At 39.5% G+C, this 22,601-nt stretch overlaps 1 protein-coding gene across 3 annotated transcripts; it reads right to left on the bottom strand.

Moving 5' to 3' along the window:
- Positions 1–59: 59 nt before the first annotated feature.
- On the bottom strand, positions 60–19,649 carry LOC135243552 (monocyte to macrophage differentiation factor 2-like). 3 transcript variants are annotated; one of them, XM_064315478.1, is made up of 8 exons: positions 19,399–19,649; positions 19,184–19,288; positions 10,517–10,598; positions 8,555–8,715; positions 4,725–4,799; positions 4,231–4,332; positions 3,439–3,508; positions 60–2,989 (listed from the first exon to the last, which is right to left on the bottom strand). In XM_064315478.1, the coding sequence occupies exons 2-8, from the start codon at positions 19,210–19,212 to the stop codon at positions 2,786–2,788; spliced, it is 723 nt and encodes a 240-aa protein (XP_064171548.1). In that variant the 5' UTR covers positions 19,213–19,288; positions 19,399–19,649; the 3' UTR covers positions 60–2,785. The 3 variants fall into 3 exon arrangements, with proteins under 3 accessions (XP_064171548.1, XP_064171547.1, XP_064171549.1); XM_064315477.1 differs by having other exon boundaries at positions 19,406–19,649; XM_064315479.1 differs by lacking the exons at positions 19,184–19,288; positions 19,399–19,649 and adding an exon at positions 18,870–19,129.
- Positions 19,650–22,601: the final 2,952 nt, after the last annotated feature.

The raw sequence follows: 22,601 nt of genomic DNA, 5'->3' as shown, positions 1-22,601 counted from the left end.
CGACGTACAACAAAGTGTATAACCATAACCAGGAACAAGTATGACGAAACCCTTAGAGAGAAGTACTTAGAATTTGAAATTCTCACACACACAGTAGATGACAGCAGCTATGCATCAAATGCATTATTCTCTCAAATCACCACAGGACAAAAGTCACCAACTTAAAGAAACCTCCATTGGCCGGTATACTCAAATCTGGCCCCCGAGGCGTCGTACTGCTGGTTTTCTTTTCCACCTGGAAGTTAACAGATTGATGAGAGATTTCTCTCACCTGGTGTTCCAGCTTTAAATCAGACCTGGTTAGAGGGGCAGAATGAAAACCAGCAGTGCTAATGGGGTCGTCAGCCAGATGTGAGTATCCCTGTCCATAGAGATGACTGAGTATTCACAGCTGAGGTTATTTTCAATAGAAGCTAATGAGCACTTAATTTTCTTCCACACCTGAACCAACAGTAGTTGCGTTCCACTAGTACATCAGAGCAAATGCACATAACCCGTGGGCACATAACAGAAAATAACCTGCGATTGGAACAATTCTCACATGATGTAATCAGTGAACTCTCTTTGATTAGTCACAGGTGAGAATTCAGCCAACGTGGGGGTTAGGTTTTCTGTAAAGTACAAGGCTTCCTGCTAGACTGCGGTCCATATGTAGATCAAGTTTTCCATGGTTAAAAAAAAAAAGTTAGTGTTCCACTAGGCAATACGCATATAATTTGAAACCGGTATTTTTAAAGTGAGAGCACATCCTACAACAGAAATTACTGCTACTGAACAACCTTACAGAAAGAGCAACACAAGTGGTCTAACCCATACATGAGTGGTTTCCTTCTAATTTAGGAATTAAGGGGTGTGCTTTCAGAATAAAACTCCTGTTAGTGGTATGTTGATCATATAATTTAACTATGTGCGCAATATTGCAACTTATTCTGAGAGGCTAAACTAAAAAGTTTGCTAAGCTTCCAGTGCTGGGGTTCTCAGTTATTTTCCTGAGGGCTGTAGGGTCTGCTGGTGTTTGTTGTTACTCAGAACTTAATTGCAAAATAACCCCAATTCTACATGATGGTAGTGCAGCAATTAAATATTTTATAGCAGAAAAAACCCTGATTGAAAATGCAGTCAACACAACATCATGAGATGCTTTTTGTATTGCAGTGGCACAGGGGAGGTTTGTCCTGAGTAAAATCAGTCCTTTTGGCCCACAGGAATGTAAACAGTGCCAAGACATTGAGTACCTAAGAATTGCATAGCTTTGGAATGTCCTTGAGTTCTAGAACTACTCTACTAGTTATGGCATCCACACATTTTTGAGAAATGACATTATCCCATTGTACGCATTGGGAATTGAATGATGTGGAGATGAGAAAACACTTAAATTGGATGCAGTAGTATCACTGGGTAACTTTAAATCCCTTGTTCCTAATACTGTATTGTGAACATTTATTGTATTTTGTTGCTGCTGTCTTGGCCAGTTAAAAATACATTATTGTAATCTGCCCTGAAATCCTAAACAAGGGAAACTCAAATCTGCCTCTCGAGGCCAGTATTGCTGCTGTAATGAGTAATTCATGAGTCATTCAGTGTCCCAGGTCTAAATTGGTCTGATTGGAGGGGAAGAATGAAAGCCAGCAGTGCTATTTGCCTCGAGTGCAGGAGCCGATTATTCCTGCCTGACAGCAGTCATTTCTGTGACACGAATAAAACATCGCCCAGAGAGTTTGAACTTTCAATCATAAATATTGAGACACATGTGGAATAAACCACAACACATGGTTATGCACTAATTTTGCTGAATGTAACATCTCTCAGTGCTCAAGACTCATCTTCCTGTGTAGCTTAATATGCAGACATAACTCATTAATGAGACATAACTCGTTAATTTTAATGTCTGTTTGCACTTAACGGCATGTCTGTTGTTCCTCTTTGTTTGCATACTCATATTTCCTTGAATGGAAACTGTGCCTGTGAAATAGACCTTACTCTGGTAAGATTAGCAGCAAGGGATACAAATGTTTGAATTTTTTGTTTCCACTTGAAAGTTGGGGAACACACTGTTCAAATAATATGAGTAATGCTCAAGTTTTGGTGAAATTTGGTTTCCTATTTGTTTCTGTACACAGGAAACACAACCGCACTTCAGGGCAGTGACAGTTGTGGTTTAAGGCATAAGAAAATAAAAACAAATAAAATGAACCCTCTTAAAGATCTAAATGACCCTCTCCTATTTAAACGGTATAATTCAAATATTTTAAATAGTGAACAGAATGGGTTATTGGAATGTCCACCAGGAAATTGTACTTCTGTGAGTGGGTTCAAACTTATAAACCTACTGTTTGAAATATGGCTACATTTACACTAATAACAGTGCTGCTTGGCTAATGAAACTCATTTGTGAAAGCCACAGGCATCCAAAATTAATCAGTCCCATTTTCGGCCATCCAGGCACTGCTAACACTTTCTCACACCGAATATTTTGAATTTGGGAGAATATTGCGTAGGGATTTCTAGGGAACGTATTACTTTGAAGATTTGTTTTCATACAGTTCCCAGTATTTGGCAACAAAGTGATGAACAAGTTGGTGTTTTGACCAAATCTTACTTTTAAACACTGCTGAAACTTACTTATAAAAGTTATGAAATTGACCTTTTCCATACTGAAAAATAAGAACAGTGTTTCTTCACAAATATCCATGCTCTATTGATTCTGAAGCATTTGCAAAGGTTTCTTGTGAAGAAATCTGAAATGGAACCAAACTCTCCTGGGGAAGGGCGATGACCTGGCTTGTCACCTGAAGGTCTTCACCTGGCCGGGCCCCGGCGTGTACAGGTACCTCCAGATGGCGTAGTAGTGGGTGCCAGCTCCCATGGCAACGAAGAGGTGCCAGATGGCGTGAGCGAACGGGATGAGACCGTCGCTTTTAAAGAAAACCGTGCCAAGGCTGTAAAACGCTCCGCCCACCGCCAGCTCAAACAGGCCATCTCTGTCGTGCTGAAATGCAGGAGTAACACTTGCGTTTAGGAACTTTAACAGTCACACTTTTCCATTTGTAGCGTCCTTACACTTACAGCCTATCTGTTACCATGGAGCCTGGTTTATTTCCAGGAGAAGCCAATCTAAGTGAAGAAATTAGCCATTTAAACATTTTATCAGCAGATGCACAGTTAAAAACAACACATGCTGGTCATTCTCAGAAATGGAGTTACCCATTCATGATCTATAGTACCCAAGAGCTTGACTCATCTCCTAGACTAATAACTATAGCTCCTCATTTATAGTAGTTAAACAACTAGATTCCTCTGTCAGACTAACTAAAGCTCCAGGTCTTAAGTCATTCAGCAGCTGGAGTCATCTCTCAGACAAACAACTGCATCTGCCAAAAATACTGGAATCCTGAAGTATGCTTTTGATACCAGGGGGAAAAAAAGCAAATATCTTACCATTGATAGAATTACAAATGCAGGAACGGCTGCCATAGCTGTGTAGAATATAAGCTCTATGATCTTATACCTGAGGGTCAACAAAGAAATCCTGTTTATTAGAAACCCAGGCGAGCATTTCACACATTCTCAGACAGTGCTTTGCTTTGGGTCCAGTCATCTGTATGTATTATTAACTACGGTCTGGCGGCTTCACTTTCACTGCGCTCAGAAGTCATTAAAGCAAAATCAACACAACCACCCTGCAAAACAAGGCCACTTCAAAACAAATACATCACTGGAATTATACACTACTTATGTATTCAGAAAAGCACTACAGTAATCCTGATCCTTTTTTCAAGTGAATTTGAAAGAAATGTTTGTTAATAGCAACTGGATTTCATTTTGGGATAATGCTAAAGCTATAGTTGTGTAAAAGTAAGCTACTGTATCTGTATAGTGGTATTTTTGTTACAATACAAAGTGTTGTTTGTTAGGTTAACATTTTGTTATTGATTACAAATGAGCCTTCTGTGCTTTATTGTGATGTCACACTGTTTTATTCCTGAGACTACCACTGATCAAGATGAAGGTGGACGAGACCTCCAAGCACCTTGATAAATGTTTAACTCTCTTCCTGTCATTACAGGTGTACAATAAAAAGTCCTCAGAGCGGAAACCCATTAGTGAGAGCTCTGCAGAAGATGCCCTGGAGGGGAAGAGAGACATAGGAGTCCCGGCCAGTGCTGTCTGCCCAGCCCAAAACATGGATGGAAATCTAACCGCAGTGCTCCGTGACAGGTTGGTGCTTACCTCTCGTGAAAGAGGAACACGTACACGGTGCCCACGCACGCCATGATCCACACCATCCAGCGCATGTGCCAGGCCCACGGGCCCAGCTCTCTCAGGTTGAGCCTGGGGAAACAGAGAGAGGAGAACAGTGTGCCCAGTTGCTGGGGTGTTCTAAATATCCGGCCACATTTTAAAATTGAACATGAGCTGAGCTGGGCTGAGAGGGAACCTAATCTATTCAGTCCAGTTCGGCGCCATCTTGGGGAGAGCTAGACGGGAATTCTCAGTGGTACGTTCATAAATAACATTTTTTATATAAAAACGTGAGGCTCGTATTTAGATGTCATCACAATTGCATTTTAGGGTGGGGTCTATAAAGGTTACAACACTTGGCTTAGGAGGGCAGTATACCAAATCTTAGCTTTAACTTTATAGGGTTTTTAACCCTATAAGCTTTGAAGAATGCAATTTCCAATCGTCTGGAGAATAAGGGTGCACATGCAGCCTGCACTCACCAGGGGGCATAGGAGGCCGCGATAAAGAAGTAGATGGCTATCCTGTCGCACATGTGGACGCGTTGCTCTACGGTCCTGTCAGGACAAGAAGTGAAATATGTGGCTTCAAGACTCAAGCTTCACATGCCGGCTTCTCCAGCGTTCCGCTGTCCTGTTTACCGGCCGTTTGAAACCATAGAAACCCCCTGAACCAGTCACTGACACAACGCAGTTTACGTACTTTCATTCCTTTCATAAAACAACTGACAGAAAACATTGACCAGACACTCAAGATAAACATTATTGTAGGAAGGAAGTTTCGTGCCCCATGTCCAATTCCCAAGCCAGGAGCTGCTATGGGAGAATCTATATTTAAATTTCTCTAGTAAATAGAGCTCCTGCGCAGCCAGTGGAATGTTGCGCCTTTGGAAAGCAGGACATTTAAAAATCTGTGTTTTACACTAATTCACTTGCATTCTGATAAAAAATAACACATTTTCCCATAATATGCTAACTCCCATTAATAATATAATAAATGCATGTCGTTCAAAATTTTATGACACTTGTAACACTCACCTGTGTGGCATCTCGTTTTCGACCTTTCATTCAAATTAAGCGCTTTTTCTTTGAATCTCGTAACGCTACCAACAGCTGTACAAATACTACCACCAACAAACAAGATAATATGTGGTTTATTGGTGCAATATATATGCACAACCATTTCAATGCAAAATATCTGTCAAGCAAAAGCCCTCGGGTTTGTTTAGGCTGTTTATCTTTTAACAGCTTCTTGCTAACGGGTTTGATAGATTTTTCCGATTACTTGCTGCCACCGTTTGGATGTTTTAAAGATCAGCTCGGTGCTTCGGTATTCATGTGAATTCTGTGTGGAAAACTTTATTTGCTAACACGGCACATGGAGCTATGTTACAAACATGTCTCAACAACGATCTTCGATGCGCAGTCAAAACCAGCAGCAGGGATGGAACATGTAATAACAAGCCCAGATAAGCTAAAGATACCATCACATAAAGGGACTTGCTGGGGCAGAATGAGTGACTTGTTTTGCGTGCTGGAGAGCATTAAACCGTTCCTGTGGCAGGTCTATATCCAAATAAATGCCCGGAAAAAGGTTTGGGTTGCACAAGAATTTATGGAGCAGTTGTTTAAAGGTCATTGAACTGGGTGACAATATTCCCTAGCAGGTCTTTTTAAAATATCCAATTCATCACTTTTTTAAATTTTTTTACTGTAATTAATTTCAGGCTCCAATAAGAGATTTTTACAATTACAATTCTACAAGCTCAATTACAATTCTAAGACAAATTTAAGAGAAAATTTCTAAGATCTCTTTTAAATAAAGAGTCTGACTATTGAGAAGACGCCTGTGTTTGTTCATACTGTGAGCATCCTAACTGGAAGCTTCAACTCTGTAAGGGTCAGTTCACTGTTAACTACGTATTATACCAGAAACCTGCTGATGAAGCAGGAAACAGACATTACCTCCCCAATAGCAAAGGCAGGGAAGTTTACTCAGTTACCAAAAACCTAACACGGTTCAAGCCCACCTTCCAAACAGAAACCTCTTTCATCCCCCCTGAATATGTTATTAGATTTTTGACCGTCTAAAGAGAATGGTGTTAAGTACAGTACAGTTTGCTATAAATATATTTAACACCATGCACAATATAAAATAAAATGAATGTGAGTATACTCAACTATGACAGGCAGCTCCCAAACCCCTGCAACTCATCTACATAATGACAGGCACAGGTTTCTGGTGTCTGCTTAGTGGAACATCAAAGCACTTTGTCCTAAATTCTGAGGTGGGTATTTAAGTGGGTCTTACCTATTTTTTTCTTCCTCAACATTTTTAATTTTAATTTCAGCGACAATACACTCAGAAAGGTTTGCAAGGCTTCTGAAATCATAATACCCATTTTTAATTAAGGTTAGAGCACATTGTGGCGAGATTGAACAGTGCAATTTAACGGTAATGCATTTTGTCCGTAAGTTCAATGAATTTAAACAAGCTACATTTTTTCCTCTTACATGACAACATGTGTTTGATGGATTTAAAAATAGCTTCATTACATTATTTAAGGTTGCAAACAATATGGTTTGGTGTGAAAAAGGGCTGTAAATATAGCCAACTGGTAAATGTTTGCTAGTGTAATGTCACCAATTTTCCATAAAAACGGCCATTTTAGGACCAGTACCAACATTCTCTGATCAGTACATACTGTGTAATGTGAGTTTAAACCTCCCAGAATCAGATCCTCTCTAGGACCCAACAATTCTACTCATCTATCTGGAGAAAGAGCTGCAGACTTGCACATCTGCACAAAGGGTCAAGTTCTATTTAGACTGAAGCTGAATAAACAGGAAATTATGAATCGTTTCCCATTTATCTCTTTTAGATTTTTATGGAATCGAGTTTGTTACAGTCCAGAAATCACATCTGAAGAGGGAAAAGTTCCATGAGAATTTAGTTCCCAATTCCCAATAGACTTCTCCTTTATTTTTCTGCCCTGAAAAATACACAATTCAGTATACAGCTCCATACAGTACCCAATGGCATATGGCAAATTAACAGAGAAAAACAGTGTCGCTTTGACATATGGGCTTATATTTATTAATTTGGCAGATGCATAACTGCATGGTGTATTCTACAGGATTGGTGAAGCGCAGAACAGGCATAGACATCATTTCTAACACTGAGTCAATGTATGAAACAATGCCACATTAACATGTATCAACGTGCTTTCACAAGTGCCCGTTCACAGAGTAACGCCTTCTTAAATAGGGCTCTGAATATCCGAGTTCCTGAGAGTGACATCACACAGCCTGTTTCTGTAAATGTTAGGAAAACCATTCCATCCTAATTTCAGACTTCCCAAACGGTGTGCTTCCTCAGTGCTTACTGGCAGGCATTTACATGCCACCCACACAGGTGTCCCATCTGATAAGGAGCAGCTTTAGCCTATGTGAAATGTGTACTCTAACTGAGCCTAAGGGAGGTGAGTGGGGTTGGCTCATAGATGTTCCCACTAACCAGGCATTCCATCAGTGGCCTGGTGCCAGGGTGATTCATTCCAACTGACTGTGTTTGCCTATAAATGAGGGGGAGGGGGCTTTTGTGTCTGCTGGGGCTCTCATTTCTGAGAATCTTCATAAGTCAAAAAAAATGTCTGGCCCCAGCCTGAACAAGTGCCTGGTTCAGTTACACGTTATCGCGCAGCCACAATGAAATTAGTTTCAAAGGACATTTGGGGTTGTTTTGCAGAGAACCACAGCTCTGGGAAAGTGCTTGATTGGGTAAACCAGAAGTGATAGTCCATCAGCCCAGTGAGAGTACACAACTGCCGTGTGCTTAGCAAATCCAAATAAATACTAAACTACAAGGCAGGTTTCGATGTACAAGTTAAACAGCATCTGTTGGAAATTTGAAGATAATCAGTGTACTGCCCTTTGATGTAATGGTGTCAGTGTATAATTATAACACTTTGTAAAACTACTTTGCGACTGAATTCAGACCTCTGGTGAAGCTATCCAGATGGACTGTGTGGGACTGTGTCAGACTTTTTTTTTTTTTTTTTTTAAACAAAAAATAAATTTAAAAATTTCGGACTCTGTGCTGCACTATAATGAAGGCAAGTGCTTGAACGTGTACAAACCGTGCTCATGAAGTAATAAACTACTGTGAAATATTTTTGAGCGTGCTGCCCAGTTGGCCTGTTTGAGAGCATTTTGTGGAATTCAGCACCCCAAGTCTTTTTTTGTTTCTCTAGCCAAGAAAATGTCTTACTATTTTTCTGTGTTAAATTCCCAACCATTTTTAGAATACATACCTGAGGTGGCTCTTTTTCCATGAGACAGTATGGAATACCGTGGACATGGTGAAAAGTCCAGACAGCCCAAAGCCGTAGATCCATGCCGTGATGGTCTCCCATTGGTCATCAGACAGGAAGTATAAGATGGAACTGCCAAGAATGCTGGGAATTATCCACAGCTGGCCAGAAACACAGCAAAGAGATTAAACAAGTCCCTGGCCTACCCATAAACTGGGCTTGGTTGGAGGCTATGATCAGAGTGAAATTTATTGTGGGAAGACTTTGTGTTGTTCAGATAAGAAAGACTACTTATAAAGAGCTATTCAGACCTGATCCTGGTGCAGTTCGATGTCATGAGTCACAACAAAGCCCTGAACCACCCTAATTGAACAATTTTCTTGATTTAACCAATGTAGCTTGCTGCTCTAGTTTTTGGTGCTTTGAAAGATGCAGAAAAATGTTGCACTCTTTACCCTAGGGGCCATGTTCGAGTTTGTTTGAGCTAAATATCGATCTGAGAGACGAAATTAATGAGATGGGCTCTCTCTGATCATTGCCTCCAACCAAGAGGAATCAATAGTCTGGGGGGGGGGAGTGGGCTGGGGACTGGGAGGATCACACAGCATTCGTACAGGGACAGAAAGAGAGAGCGATGGGCATAGCAGCAGCCTGTGGGCCAGATTAAAGCCAAAGCTGTGTGTCAGATTCCCTCCTCCATCTGTCACACTTTCTCTCTGATCAAACGCTACGGGTCACACAGTCATAGTACTCAGACCATCGCTGATCTCTCCCTCTCCAGCTGCCAATATCAGATAACTATAGTTACTAAGCACTGTACGAACACCAAACGCACATGTACCGCGTGTCCTGTGCGTAGTTACGCCATCACGTAGTGATGCTCATTTAACCGAAGCTATAAGTCCTGGGATCGACAACACACTTGGGTCTATTTCTGATGGGCAGCTTGTGGACATCCTTACTCCTACAGCTAAGAGCGTCCTGTGACATTTTGTCTCAAAAGCTTTTTGAACTGTGCTCTCCTTGCATTCTCATGACGGATCCCTGTGATGCTCCTGTGTTTACATCATTAACACAATGCCTGGGGGTGTTTAACAGCACCTCCACCCTGCTGTTAAGCTGGGCACGCCAGATGTGCTCCAGTAACTGGGCAGATTAGGCTGGGCTGGGTGTTATCAGAGCCAACATGACGACCTGCCACACACAAGCACAGCAATAAAATGGCTGAAAAGGAAAGATAACAGCTGTTAACTTTCAGAAACACACTGACATAACAAATGCCTCCATAACCAGTCATTGTAAAGCCAGCTCGTCACAAGAAACTTCTGTAAATGTCTAAAATATCCTTCACAGCACACAAAACTGTCTGGGTCACACACACAAAAACCAAAATAATATCAAAAAGTTAACCACCATTTTATGATACAATATATGTTAAAAAAAAACAGTGGGTTAGTGCCCCTCCTTCCTTAGGCAACCTAACCTAGTTTTGGATAACAGTAAGCATGAAGCAGGGCTGCACAGTGAGACTGTGTTGGTAGAATTTGCTACAAAAATGATATTGTGCTAAAATAAATGTGCATGTACTATATCAAATAGCATTACTGCGCTACCAAATCTTTTGGTCAGTAGTACTTGTGCTGCCGTCAAGAAAAGTAATCATATAGCCATTTGAAGATTATAATTCTCGTAAAGTCAGCCTGTTCATCTCAGCCTAAAGCCTAAAATGCCTGAAACCTGTTAATACAGTCACTGCATCACCCCCAAAATATTATGTCGCCCATTTGAAGCCTGTAAAATGGACGACATACTAGAAACCCCTTTTTTTTCTCCCTCAGCATGTTTCTGTTGTGATTTGGTGTCGGAGCACAATTTGTTCCCAGCCCTATATGGTTCAGCAGATTGGGAGCTGGAGGGCTTGTGGATGTGAAGCGAAGCGACAAAACAAGGCCCGCCACTCACCGCGTGCGTCGCGCAGTTAGCCGCGTGCTCATACTCCGTGGGCTGGTATCGCTTGTCTGACGGAACTCTGCTATTCATGTATCTAGAGGGGAAAAAAATACCATCTTCGCTAGTGATATTTTTACAGTTGTGAACAAGATCTAAAGAAATATTCAACTTTTATATCCCCAGAGAACTGAGTAATAGCACATTTCAATAATCGTTCACTGGGATGACACTTTACAATCCTTTATTTAATTCCATAACACATCATTGAAACACAGTATTCCTACTGTGTTTAGATTGTTATTCCATTGTGTTTTTCAAGGTTGTTCATAATTGGCTGTTGCAACCACGAGCAATACAGCCTGTTAGTATTTACAGCAAGGCATTCAGTGTTACCAGGGTGATCAATGTTACTTGAATTACATAGGGAGAACAAGCATATCATTACAGATGATTATACAATAACCTGTGATGTGGGCTAAAATACTGTGATAACCAGGGAGTTTGGATTGGTTCACTCCACATTTCTGTGACTTCTTGAGCATGTGAAAAACATTCAGAGTTTATTAACGCAGGGAAAATTGCACCCGGGAAACACCATGGCAGTTTTGCCTCTTGTCTTCATACCAAAATATCAAAATATAATCCTTCATTATCAAAACTTGTGTGTGTTATTTCATTTTCACTTAGTCCAATCTTTATTCTCGATTTCGTATTCACTCAGTTCGAGATTCCTTTAACACAGTAGTTGATGTGGATCAGCTGCTGATCAGTGTCTTGGAAACTGGCTGTTAATTAGTCATTGAGAGCAGCTGTCTCTTGTCCAATCAAGGTGTGAAAAACCCTTGCTGTTGGATTTAAAAGAGGCAGGAAATGGCAGTTACAATCCTACCTGCTTTTGTTACACTCTTCTTAGCGGCAGCTAGAAACTTTTCTTTTTGGAATTAATCTGCGATTTCCTTTGGTTGTCAGACCAACGGAGCAGGATGAGCAGTAGTTTGAGTACAGGAAAGCCAAGCTACTTTCTGGGTGCTGTTTTTAATGCACCCCTGCTGAGTCATCTGTACTAGAGTGGTTTGCAGAGCTAGCCATGGGTATCCAGTGCAAGTCTATAAGGCTTGCCTAAATGACTACCTAGCCCTGCAGCCTTTATTTTATGGGTTCAACTCCAAAATTCTCCTGTCTTTTTTATAAATTACTTTTGTCATTTTTCTGGTGAATAGAGAATAAATTCTAAGTCATAAAGGGAAAGGGATAAACTATGAAGAAACATTTTAATATCTTTCTGAACATAAGAGGCATTTGTTCATTAATATATACTGAAGTGGCATTTGTTTGTGAATACAAAAAAGCGAAAAACTTTCCTTATTTTACGTGGTTGGAATTGGTGCTCAAATCCCTGAAAAACTACTGACACTAGCCGTGAACCAAAAAAAAATCTTATTGCCAGAAACACTTGAGTCCCATCTGTGTGCAAAATTGGCCATTTCTCAACAAAAACTGACAAAAGTCTGTGAGCAAGCTAAACTATGCAATGCAACAGATTGGATAATACAATTATCCAATATGTAATTACAAGGAGCTCATTGTTAGGGTTCTTTTTAGCCAGGGATTATACCTTAATAGCTTAGAACCATATTTAAAACCTTTCGAGATTTCATATGGAATTCTTGTTTTAAGCTGAGGTTCAGAGCATGAGGCATGTAGAATTACATTTAACATTTTTGGCATAAGATGTTTGCTATAAACAAAGGATCTTTCTTTAAGTATTTAAAAGCATTTTATGTATTTACTATGAGCTTCTGAAAGCTCTTGTATATGGTTACTCCACTAAATCTCAATTCTAATCCATATCACATTGCTGCATTTTGCTGTGTTTTATGGCTCTTGGAAACAGCTGGATACCATGACCTAATCCAGCATGGAAATGAAAGGTCTTTCATATCATGCCGATGTACTGGTGCTTGAGAAATGATGTTGCCGTAGCCATGCCAACAGAAGGCTTGGGGATTTTCTCATATTCTGATAAAAGCGGAAGCATTCCTATTTGTCCTATGACATACTTTTAATCATCAGAAAATCTGGACATCTCTTTACACAAATCCTGGCTTACATAAAGGGATCGAATGATTGGGTCTGGCACAAAATCCAGTTTTGTAAGCTGTTGCCCGTCGTTTCTAATACTGAATCATTTCAATCTCAGCCATTTCATGTTGAATTTATGGCAGCCAAATTAATGATGAATCCAATCAAGTGCCATAATTATGGGGCTTTTTGTCTTCAGTCTTGTCGTCAGCAACTGAAATGCACATTCAATTGGATTCAAGACAGGTGATTGAATTAGACAGTCAAGAACATTCTACTTTTCCACTTTTGGCCCTGAGAAACTTCTTGGTTGCTTCAACAGCATCTTTGGGGTCATTGCCCTGCTGGAACATGCATCCTAGAGAGTGTTCTTGATCTGTCTGACAGCTGAAATGAAAGCTTATGGTAGCCTGCCTTACTTGCATTGGCAGTGGTTTGGTCCTCATGTTGAGAGACAACAGCAAGACGCCAAATACAAATTCCACACCTAGACTCAACTCTAGACCTTTTGTTATTTTTCTGGTGCATGAATTAAGGATGCAAAGACCCACACAGCTGGCCAAGAAATAGCTGAGCAGCCAACTGTCGACTTGCTTTTGCTCCTGTAAAATGTGGGGGACTATATAAAAACGGCTGTGATTCCAATATGAATCACCCAACATGGATGTTAGTGGTTTTATTTAAAATCCTGAGCCAAAACAACAAAAACTGTCACTGTCCAAATATTTACATGCTGCACTGTAGGAACTTTTCTACTTGTGATTCTTGTGACAAGAAAAGCTGAATTGTCCAAATCTTTCCAATGAAACCTTCAATACAGATAATAATGGTGTAAATATTTGTTAAGAAAGATTCTACATTTTAATCTAGGCAATTAGGGAATATGGTCAATCTAGTATGTAGGCTATGCTATTTCAAAAAGTCCATCCAAAACTATGGTGCCTCAAAAACAGTCACATTTGATATTAAAATGATTTTCACAGGGGTAAAAATAGATACAGAAAAAGACAGTCCAGGTGTCTAAGTGCAGCGTTAGCCATCTGTGTGTTATTTAAACATGCTAATAAAAACCAAGGAAATTCATGCAGAAGGAAAAGTTTAACCAAGTGAACAAAACTGGTAGTGCGTGTGAATTGTCACTGCTGTTGTGTTAGCCTACACTGTAGATGTTATAATTACATCATATTAACAATATTTAAACATACGAACAATAATGAAACAACACAGTTTAGGAAGAGCTCTACACAGGAAACAATGAACAATAAAATGTCTTTCAGCTGGAAATTAGCTAGCACATAAAGGCTCAGAGCAATGGTCAGATCTGCAGACACACTTTGTGGTATTTTACCAAATCTCTTACTAAAATTGCACACAGTTTGTTCAAGTAGGCAACGTAAATATCATGTATGGCAGTCAATTAAAAGTAAATGCTTCAACTCACTATTTGTACACATTGCCCAGTATAATCCTTGGTGACAAGAACCCACCCCATTTTCTTGACAGGGATAGTACACATAGAAAACGGAGGAGATCCACCTATCATCAGGTACATTGGTTACTATCATACAATCAGTAGAACAATTCTGACAGTGATCAGTGGACATTTTCTGTCTATGCTTCCAGGCATCACAACTACTTTTTTTTTTTTACTCTTTCTCCCCTCTGACATTGGTTTAGTACGCACCTCAGTTTGTCTACAAGATATCTCAAGCTGAATGACAAGTCATCAACTGAAGCTCAACTTAGCTAAAACTTTTGAAGTAATTCAAAACCTTGGTGCTAGCCTATCGAGCATGTCTCTAGAGGGACAAAAGATCTTCAAAAGATCATCAGACCCTTTACACCTACCAGACCTCTGTTCTATAACCACTGGGCATCTGGTTTGTTTTTTGTTTTTTCTCTCTTTTTGTGCATGTTTTTCAAATTGGACCAGTCATTTTTATGTGTAACGAAGGATATTTTGTGCACTTGAAAAGGTTTCTGGTGACCTGCTGGACAGGAGCATTTGGGTGTTTGTGGTCTAAAGCAAGAAATTACAGTTAACTGCCAAAATAAAGGAAACACTCGAGTACCACCTAAAAGTATGTTGAAAGCATGTGCCTCCACACAGGTGATTCCTGAGTTAAGCAGTTAACAAACCAGCATGCGCACAGTTGTGTATAAAAATGCTGGGCATGCCCTGTTGCCCTTTCTTTTGGCTACCATGGTGAGAACTTGATTGAACTTGATTTTGAAAGAAGGGTGGTTGGTTGAGCATTTTTGGCAAAAATTTCAGTGATTAACATCATGAGTGGCTAAGGTGATGTTGGCATGGAAGTCCGAGGGAAAGACTTCATCAACTAGAGGCGACTGTGGCCTGTGCATACTCCTCGACTGTCATGTCCATGGATTAGTTTGAGATGCAAGGAAAAACATACAAGCAACTCTGAATCCGTGGACTACAAATGTCAATCTAAGGTGCAATCAGTTTCAACAACAAATATTCCATCAAGAACTATGGACAGGGACACTATGGCTGGCGTTTAGTTTATTTTGGCAGTTATCTGTATACTTCAAGTGACTCCAAAGCAGTTTGTTACAGAGAAGTTAAGTTTCCTGAGGCTGTACATAACACATTCATGTTCATAGTGGTTATTTACAATTTTAAACGGGTACCAGTTTTAATACTGCTCCAGTACTTTTTCCCTTCAGCACAATCGAACTCAGGTTGCATGTGTGGTTTCAACTCAAAATAAGAAACATCATTTTTTGAAGAATAATCCAGTAATACACACACACACACATACACCTTCTGGAGGTGTGATGTCACTGTACAATCTGGAGTATCTCAATGTTGTTTTGGTGTTAATTGAAAAGTGTATTTTCTTTATACTGTAAACCTCCAAATGCTGTTGCAGGACCGTGAAGCTGGCAGGCCATCAGAAACTTTGTAAATATCAAAAATATGTTTCATCATCAACAAACTGGCTGGGCACAATGAAAATGTACACTAAAACTGACATATTGAAAAACCCCAGAAAGTGAACTATCCCTTCAAGGTGGCTCTGGCTGCAGCAGAAAAACTCTTTGAATGTGCTGGATCTGTTGAGTTTACCATGTCTTTTTTTGTTTTTGTTTTTGCAACTCATCATTATTTTTTCTTCATGAGACAAATTAACCGTTGTATCTCAATCCTGCCAACAAAAACCACTGAAAGAAAATCCCACAGTAACTTTAGAGCTTTAAAAGCAGTGAGCATGATTTGTTACAACTAAGATTTTTCAAATCCTCCAAATATATATTTTCAGCGTAATTATAAGGTAATTTGTGTTTTAGGCATTTGCATTGTAAATCATTTCCACAATAAGGGCTATGCAGATTGATGAAGCAGAATACAGCTTCATTTCAATATGCACATTTCCGACCTGTGCTCACACAAATATTGTGGTCAGTTGTCAGTGGAACAAGTCCTTCAAATGCAGGCTTTGGTGCCCTGGTAACCTCACACACTATATTGTGCATATGCCTGTCTCACTTAATACAATGGACCTCCCTCTTTGAAAAGCCACATATTAGTCAGTTGCTGTCAGCTTATCACCTGCCACAGTATCCAGACGTCCCCCGGCAGTACCACAGGGACTAATCACCTGCCACAGTATCCAGACGTCCCCCGGCAGTACCACAGGGACTAATCATCTGATCACAGTTTGCACTCACAGGGGCTCTTCCACTGCCCCTAGCCCTACCCCCAAACACACATACAGCTTTGTCACAACTACATCTCAATTGTCTTAGAGAGGGAGTTAATGTGATATGAATAAGAGGGAAATTACAATTTGGGAAGGGTGGTCGTTTAATTTTCTGAGGAACTGCAAGTAATACGGTCATATGTACTTTCCTGAACCCTTACCTAGAATTAGCCCTATCAAGCACAAACATCCACTCGAGCAGCATGCCAAAAAAAACAGGACTATCAAACTGTCAGAAGCTCACTGTGTCAGACTTAGCCTCTGTCCTGATATAACAGCACTAGAATATTATTTTTTTTAAATTTTAGAATAGACTTTTTCATAATGACAAAAAATTATTAAAAAGCATGTACTTAGATTTCCATGTAATAAAGACTGGAAAAAGTGAAGAATGCCTTACATGTTGAGCTGATAATATTATGTAAGATAAACCACTCTGCTCCTGTGACCAATAGAACTTTCTCCTTTTGACGGTTTAATTTTATGTCCAAATGCTCAGAATGCATGCGGCAGCTAGTGAAGTCTGATGCCTGGCTGTGTGACACAAAAGCTGACCACCCCATGACTGTAAATAAGCTTACTATTCAATGGAGAAATGCTTGAAGGACTGAAATGCTATAAGAGGATTTTTCCTTTACATTGTGACTAACTATATCCAAAGACAATAAGCCTATGTATACTGAGGAATGAGCAGAAAGAAAAGAATGATGTTATGGAATAACCAATTGCAAAGAACGGTTTGTTAGCACACTGTCATATAGGCCTACTCTCAGTAGCCACCTGTTAACACTAAGGTGGTGTCCCTTAAAATGCATACATGTCAGCCTATATATTGAGACTTTCTTGTGTCGTTTCATATATGCTACAACGTGTGCAAGCAGAAAATAAACAGCCATAAGATGCATAACATGCAAAAATTTTATTTTAGTTTTCATATAATTCCTGCAAGAATTTTAAATTGCATGTGCTCTTTTTCTTAATGTGTTGAAGGCAGAACACAATGTTTATGAAAGAAGTGAGGGCGTTCCCCAAGTAGACTTCTATCTGATCAACGAACTCATTAATCTCTTCACAAACAAGCTGGAACACAAGGTTCCATCAAAGTATTCTACTTGCTATCTCTGAAATTCTGCCCCTCAGATAAACAAGTTAATCTTGCCCCCACAAAGTTCATGCCCAAGACTGAAGAAACCAAGGATTAAGTTTACCATGTATCACTTACAACCATAGGAAACATGGAAAGCCATTTTCTACCTATTTTTATTGTGTCCCTCTAATAACCCCACACTTTCATGTGATCCTTTTCTGCCTTTAATTGGATCGTTCAGCTTCTATCCATTTCTTCAAACATTTAGGGGGACATTCAATCTAACCATGATGGGGTTTTGTTCATAACTCTGAGAAATTCCTTTAGTTTCTTTTTTATATTCTTGCATAATATTGTTTGTTTTTCTGGTTGTTGAACTCAATACGATGTAAAGTAATTTAAAAAAACAAGGGTGGCTAATACTTGCCTAAATCCCTACAGAGTGGTAATACAATTGATGATGCACCTTTGCATCTATATTTTTGCACTTGCCCCTGGAACACAGCTACGCAGCAGTAGTCAGTATCTTTCATACTACCTCTATAACAGTCTTCCACAGTGACGCTTGTGAGAAAAAAAGTAATAGGCTATTTTCAGACCCCCAGTAAACCCCTGCAGTATGCACATACTGCTGTATTTAAATCCATGGTAATAGCACAAATCTGTAAAACACAATGTACTGTATGCCATGACAAGTTTATAAGGCTTAATTTGCACTGTACTTCGTATGGCAAGTGAAAGGTGCTACGGAAATGATCAATACATCTCTTCATTTGTCACCAAGAGAATAAATATAGGCTACGAAATGCATTTAAAGAAGCATATGTCCTAAAATAAGATATTTTTGCAGATTGACAGAGATTTTTATGGGAAACTCAACTGAATCACTTGACTTCAGGGAAAGTTAAAAGTTTGGAAAGATCAAATTAGGCCTGTATCAGGGTTTGTATACAACACAACATTTTATAGTGCAACAGAAAAGGTATCTTATTAAAGTGTAATATAAAGATACAGTAGGAGTTGTCGCACCTCCAGTGTCCATAAGTTTCCCAACAACAAACGCACACAAATGTTGCCCCATAGAGATTTCACGTTGATTGAGTTTTCTTAAGACGTGGCTGCTTGAGAACAAATCCCTTGGCAAATCCGACTTCAAACTAATAATATCTGTTTTTATAATTACATTTATAGCTCACATGCATTAGCAAAATCATGCAGAACCCTTCAAACGTTTCTATAAAAGGGAATAATCATTTTAATTAATAAAGCGTTGGATATTGCAAGTAAACGACTAATTTTGAATTCTACGCCGTAAATCACAAATAAAAAATGAAAAAATAGATGGAATGAACTACGTGAACTAAGGTCAAAATTCAAAGAATTTTGTGAAAATTGCATCAGTCTCTATTCTCAAAATAATGATTTCACGTCTTTAGACTAATATTAACGAAAGGACTGATAAACACACCTTGATAAGAGCTGCTGTCGCCTATCTATTTACAGTAGAAGGCACGTCCACTCCACTCGTTATTTCTATGTCAACGTCCATAGCGTAGTTAATGCACAATTTTCACCAGATCAGACTCTCTCAACATCTATAGTGACTGCCACTCATAACTCGCTGAGCTTCATGTTTCACTCTTAACGATTTTGACACATTCCGAACATATTCGTGTTGGAGCTACATTGTATTATTAAATATGGTACGTAAAAGTATTATTTGTGTCAGTATTTTTCTCTAAATTAATCTACTCCGATAATATGCATACCACAAAGTATTACCTTCCATACTTTGTCTTCTTAAAGTCCATATCGTTGACGGAATTTGAACATTTTATCACATCTGTCCCAAAGTGTTGTTATGCTTCCCAACTCCGGATGTGCCCGCTACAATAAGTAAAAGAGAGGTGATATACTGAGGAACTTCCACTTTGTGCGTCCAGTGCTGCTTGAAAATAAGAGAAAATATGAACGAAAACAGGTCCCAATGTACATACTACATGCCTCATTAATCCCCGATCCGTGACCCTGCTAGAATAAGCAAGGCAGGCATAGCTGTTGTAAATCCGCTCCCCAACGTTTGAGCCGACGATAGTGAACATTGTTTTCAAACTAAAGCCATCCTAGCGACGCGAGAAAACACCTTGTCCAAGCAGTGTATTACTACATTGACAATTGGGCAGCAATATTTTCAACACAGATACCACGTGCAGGGCACGGAAACTAAAGAACAGAAAACAAGGTGTCTGTAATTTGTTTTTTTTCGTCCTACGATGTCAACTTAAATTTGGTCACTTGTTATTTAATTGACGACTGCAGTTCTTTGAGTCGGTGTTCATTGAACACTATACTAACTTTTATACGTTTATTGAAAATAAAAAATTATGTGATGCAGTCAGTTCAACGCTGTCACAGCGATAAATAGATTATCCTGTCGTAAATGTGATATTACCATATTATTCGTATGAAGGTAAGTTCTCTTTTGAGTTGTTAGCTATAGCCTAAAGCAGTGAATTGTAATCATATTACCTTTAGGCTATGCGAAATAACGTTTTGAAATTTGAACCGGTAATTGTTTGCAAATGACACTTAAATGCAAAGGTCTGAAATCTTTCAGATTAAACTAAGAAAATGGAGAAGGCTAGCAACTGAATGGGGTCATACATCATACTTGCTTCAGCGTTATTACCTTAAACCATTTCGTTTAGCCGCATGCAACAACACATTTATCATGCAGGGTCTTTTTGGTTTTTCATTAAGCCATTGCATATATGCTGTTTTTTTTGTAAAGGGCTGAAATGAAGAAATGACACACCTTAAGGGATACTTGTTGAGCAACCTCCTTTACATGTTGTTCCTTTATAATCTGACCTTTAAACTGTAACGTCCCTCATTCACACACTCACTTTCACTGAAGCTTTAATACACACATACAGCTTTAGGATCAAATGCTGTTTCACCTATACATCAACACACACATTTCAGAATGGAAAAAACGGCCAGTCTCTCAGCTTAGACCAGTGAGTCCACTACAGTCGCAAGATAGAAGGTATTTCACTATTTCCCTGTTTCCCTTCATGTCCCTGCTGAACATTTTCTTTTGCTCAGAATGTAGCCTAATAAGAGCCCTTGTCTCAGCCCAGGTAAAACCAGGATCAGATGCAGTTAGCAGTTTCCTTCTGATGGGGATAACCTTACAGTGACTGCTCCTCTCATGTGAGACACGTCTGACCAATTCTAGGGCTGTGATTTGCTCTTAAACCAATGGTCTGTTATTCTTCACCAATATCATCATCTTGTGCCGGTGGAGTTCCAATTGGATGGGGTGATTCAAGCTAACTCAGCCACTGACCCCTAATATGGTGCTGGATGCATCCAGGCAGAACTTTCCACATATTTTCTAGATTAATAATTGTACATTTATGGCTCCCTTGCACCTTTCTGTGTTTTCAATGTTGTCTCCAGAGGCTATGCCAGCCTCTAATATCTAGTTAATCATGACAGAAATCAGTTCATAGACATCCTTGTGAGCTCAGTACTTCACATTTATGTATTGGACAGTCTTACATTGCACACTAACACTTAAGACAAGTCAAGTAAAGAAAAAACCATATTGATGATTGTTTGACACTTCTGGTGAGCATAGCCAGCACAACATTGAAGAGTGGAAATATGTGAAGAGAATTTGACCCCAAGTCTTTATGAGATCTATTTGGCATTCCAGCTTTATAAGATACTTTTGTTTTGGCATTTGCTGGTTGATGAAATATTATTGGAATCTCTGAGTACATGTTCTTTTCTTGTTACTATACAGTACATAGTTCCAATAACACATATTACTCACAGGACTTGTAACTATTAACAGACAAGGGATATACAATACAAACAAGCATTCAATGAATGTCTCAGTTAAACCAAATTAATTTAAAACAAGCTAGAAGAAGAGAACATACACAGTGTGTTCTCAGGGCCAGCATTGAGATGTATTAAAACGGTGCAGACTAGTGGAAAAGTACCAGCAAGAGTTACTTGGGAGCATGTTCTTGTGGACATTAATCTGAATGGTGTTGTGTCAGTCCAGACATGCAAACATCCCTCCTCCATTAACAAAATAAAATAAAATCTAAGAAGCAGGGCACATGACCAATGTTTTTCTGCCTGTCACGTTGTCTCACTGTTTTCAATAATTGCCAGCTTGTTTTTTCCATTGGGGTGAGTTTGTGTTCCTGGTATGACTGTGTTGAAGAAAAAGACAGATAGTCATTTGATCTGTGAATAGATTGTGTTCACTGGAATAAGAGGTTCCTGTAGTATTGTTGTCATGCCTGCATGTTATTGCAGACTCGCTGGGGTGACTTTCATGAGGTCATGAGGCAAATATTACATCAAGGAGGCAAAGCTATTGAGTTGTGGCTGCTGCTAGTGCTACACGTAGATGATGCTGTTGCTTATAGAGTATGTGTTGTTTTGCAGTGTGCCTTACCCTGGGTGACAAAGACCAAAGTGATCTGCCATCTAATTTCTTTGTTGTATTTAAGATACAAGACAAACTGCAGCTCCCTCAGAGCATACCATACATGAGAGGTAGTCCCTTTATGAAAATTCTTATACAATAATGACCTTTTGTATTTTAGGCTATTTAACACCGGGATACTCAAATTTGACCCCCTCGAGATCAATAGTACTGCTGGTTTTCTCTTCTGCCTGATAGTCCATAGTTGAGTAATGTCCCTGACTGGACAGAAATTACACTTATCTGGTGTGTCAGGTTTAAGTCAGTCCCGATTAGAGGGGAGGAATGAAGGCCAGCAGCACTACTGGCCCCACTGGCCAGATTTGTGTATCCCTGGTTTAGTTATACAGAGCCCCTAGAAAGGTTCAACCCAGACATGTCCATGCTTTGTATTTTTACAGTAGATATAAATGTAATGGATGTTTTCTTATTACTGGACATTTGCGGTAACTTTTTATTTTGTTGTATATCGGTTACGTACGTGCAAGCGTTACTGGGATATTAGAAAAATGTTAGCAAGATTTCATCGATCACTGAAAACGGCAATGAGTTCCGAATAGACCGTCTTGTAAAATCAACCATCTTTGGACTACGGCACTTTTCCATACCAATGGCACTAACAGTATGCCGTCCAATAATGTATCTCGGTAATGTGGTAATTTACGTGTAGGCGAGAAAGCCATGTTA

This window comes from Anguilla rostrata, chromosome 17, assembly GCF_018555375.3.
Source record: "Anguilla rostrata isolate EN2019 chromosome 17, ASM1855537v3, whole genome shotgun sequence".
In the NCBI taxonomy this organism is placed as follows: domain Eukaryota; kingdom Metazoa; phylum Chordata; class Actinopteri; order Anguilliformes; family Anguillidae; genus Anguilla; species Anguilla rostrata.
Note: the sequence above shows the minus strand (reverse complement) of the source record. Positions and strands in the feature narration are given on the sequence as shown.

Excerpts from the sequence above, each read along its gene's own strand:
- LOC135243552 (XM_064315478.1), bottom strand. The coding sequence starts at position 19,212 with ATGGACTTTAAGAAGACAAAGTATGGAAG. Across the intron at positions 8,716-10,516 it reads CTAACTGCGCGACGCACGCG|CTGTGGATAATTCCCAGCAT; the intron begins GTGAGTGGCGGG and ends GTTTCTGGCCAG. Across the intron at positions 3,509-4,230 it reads GTGTTCCTCTTTCACGAGAG|GTATAAGATCATAGAGCTTA; the intron begins GTAAGCACCAAC and ends GTTGACCCTCAG.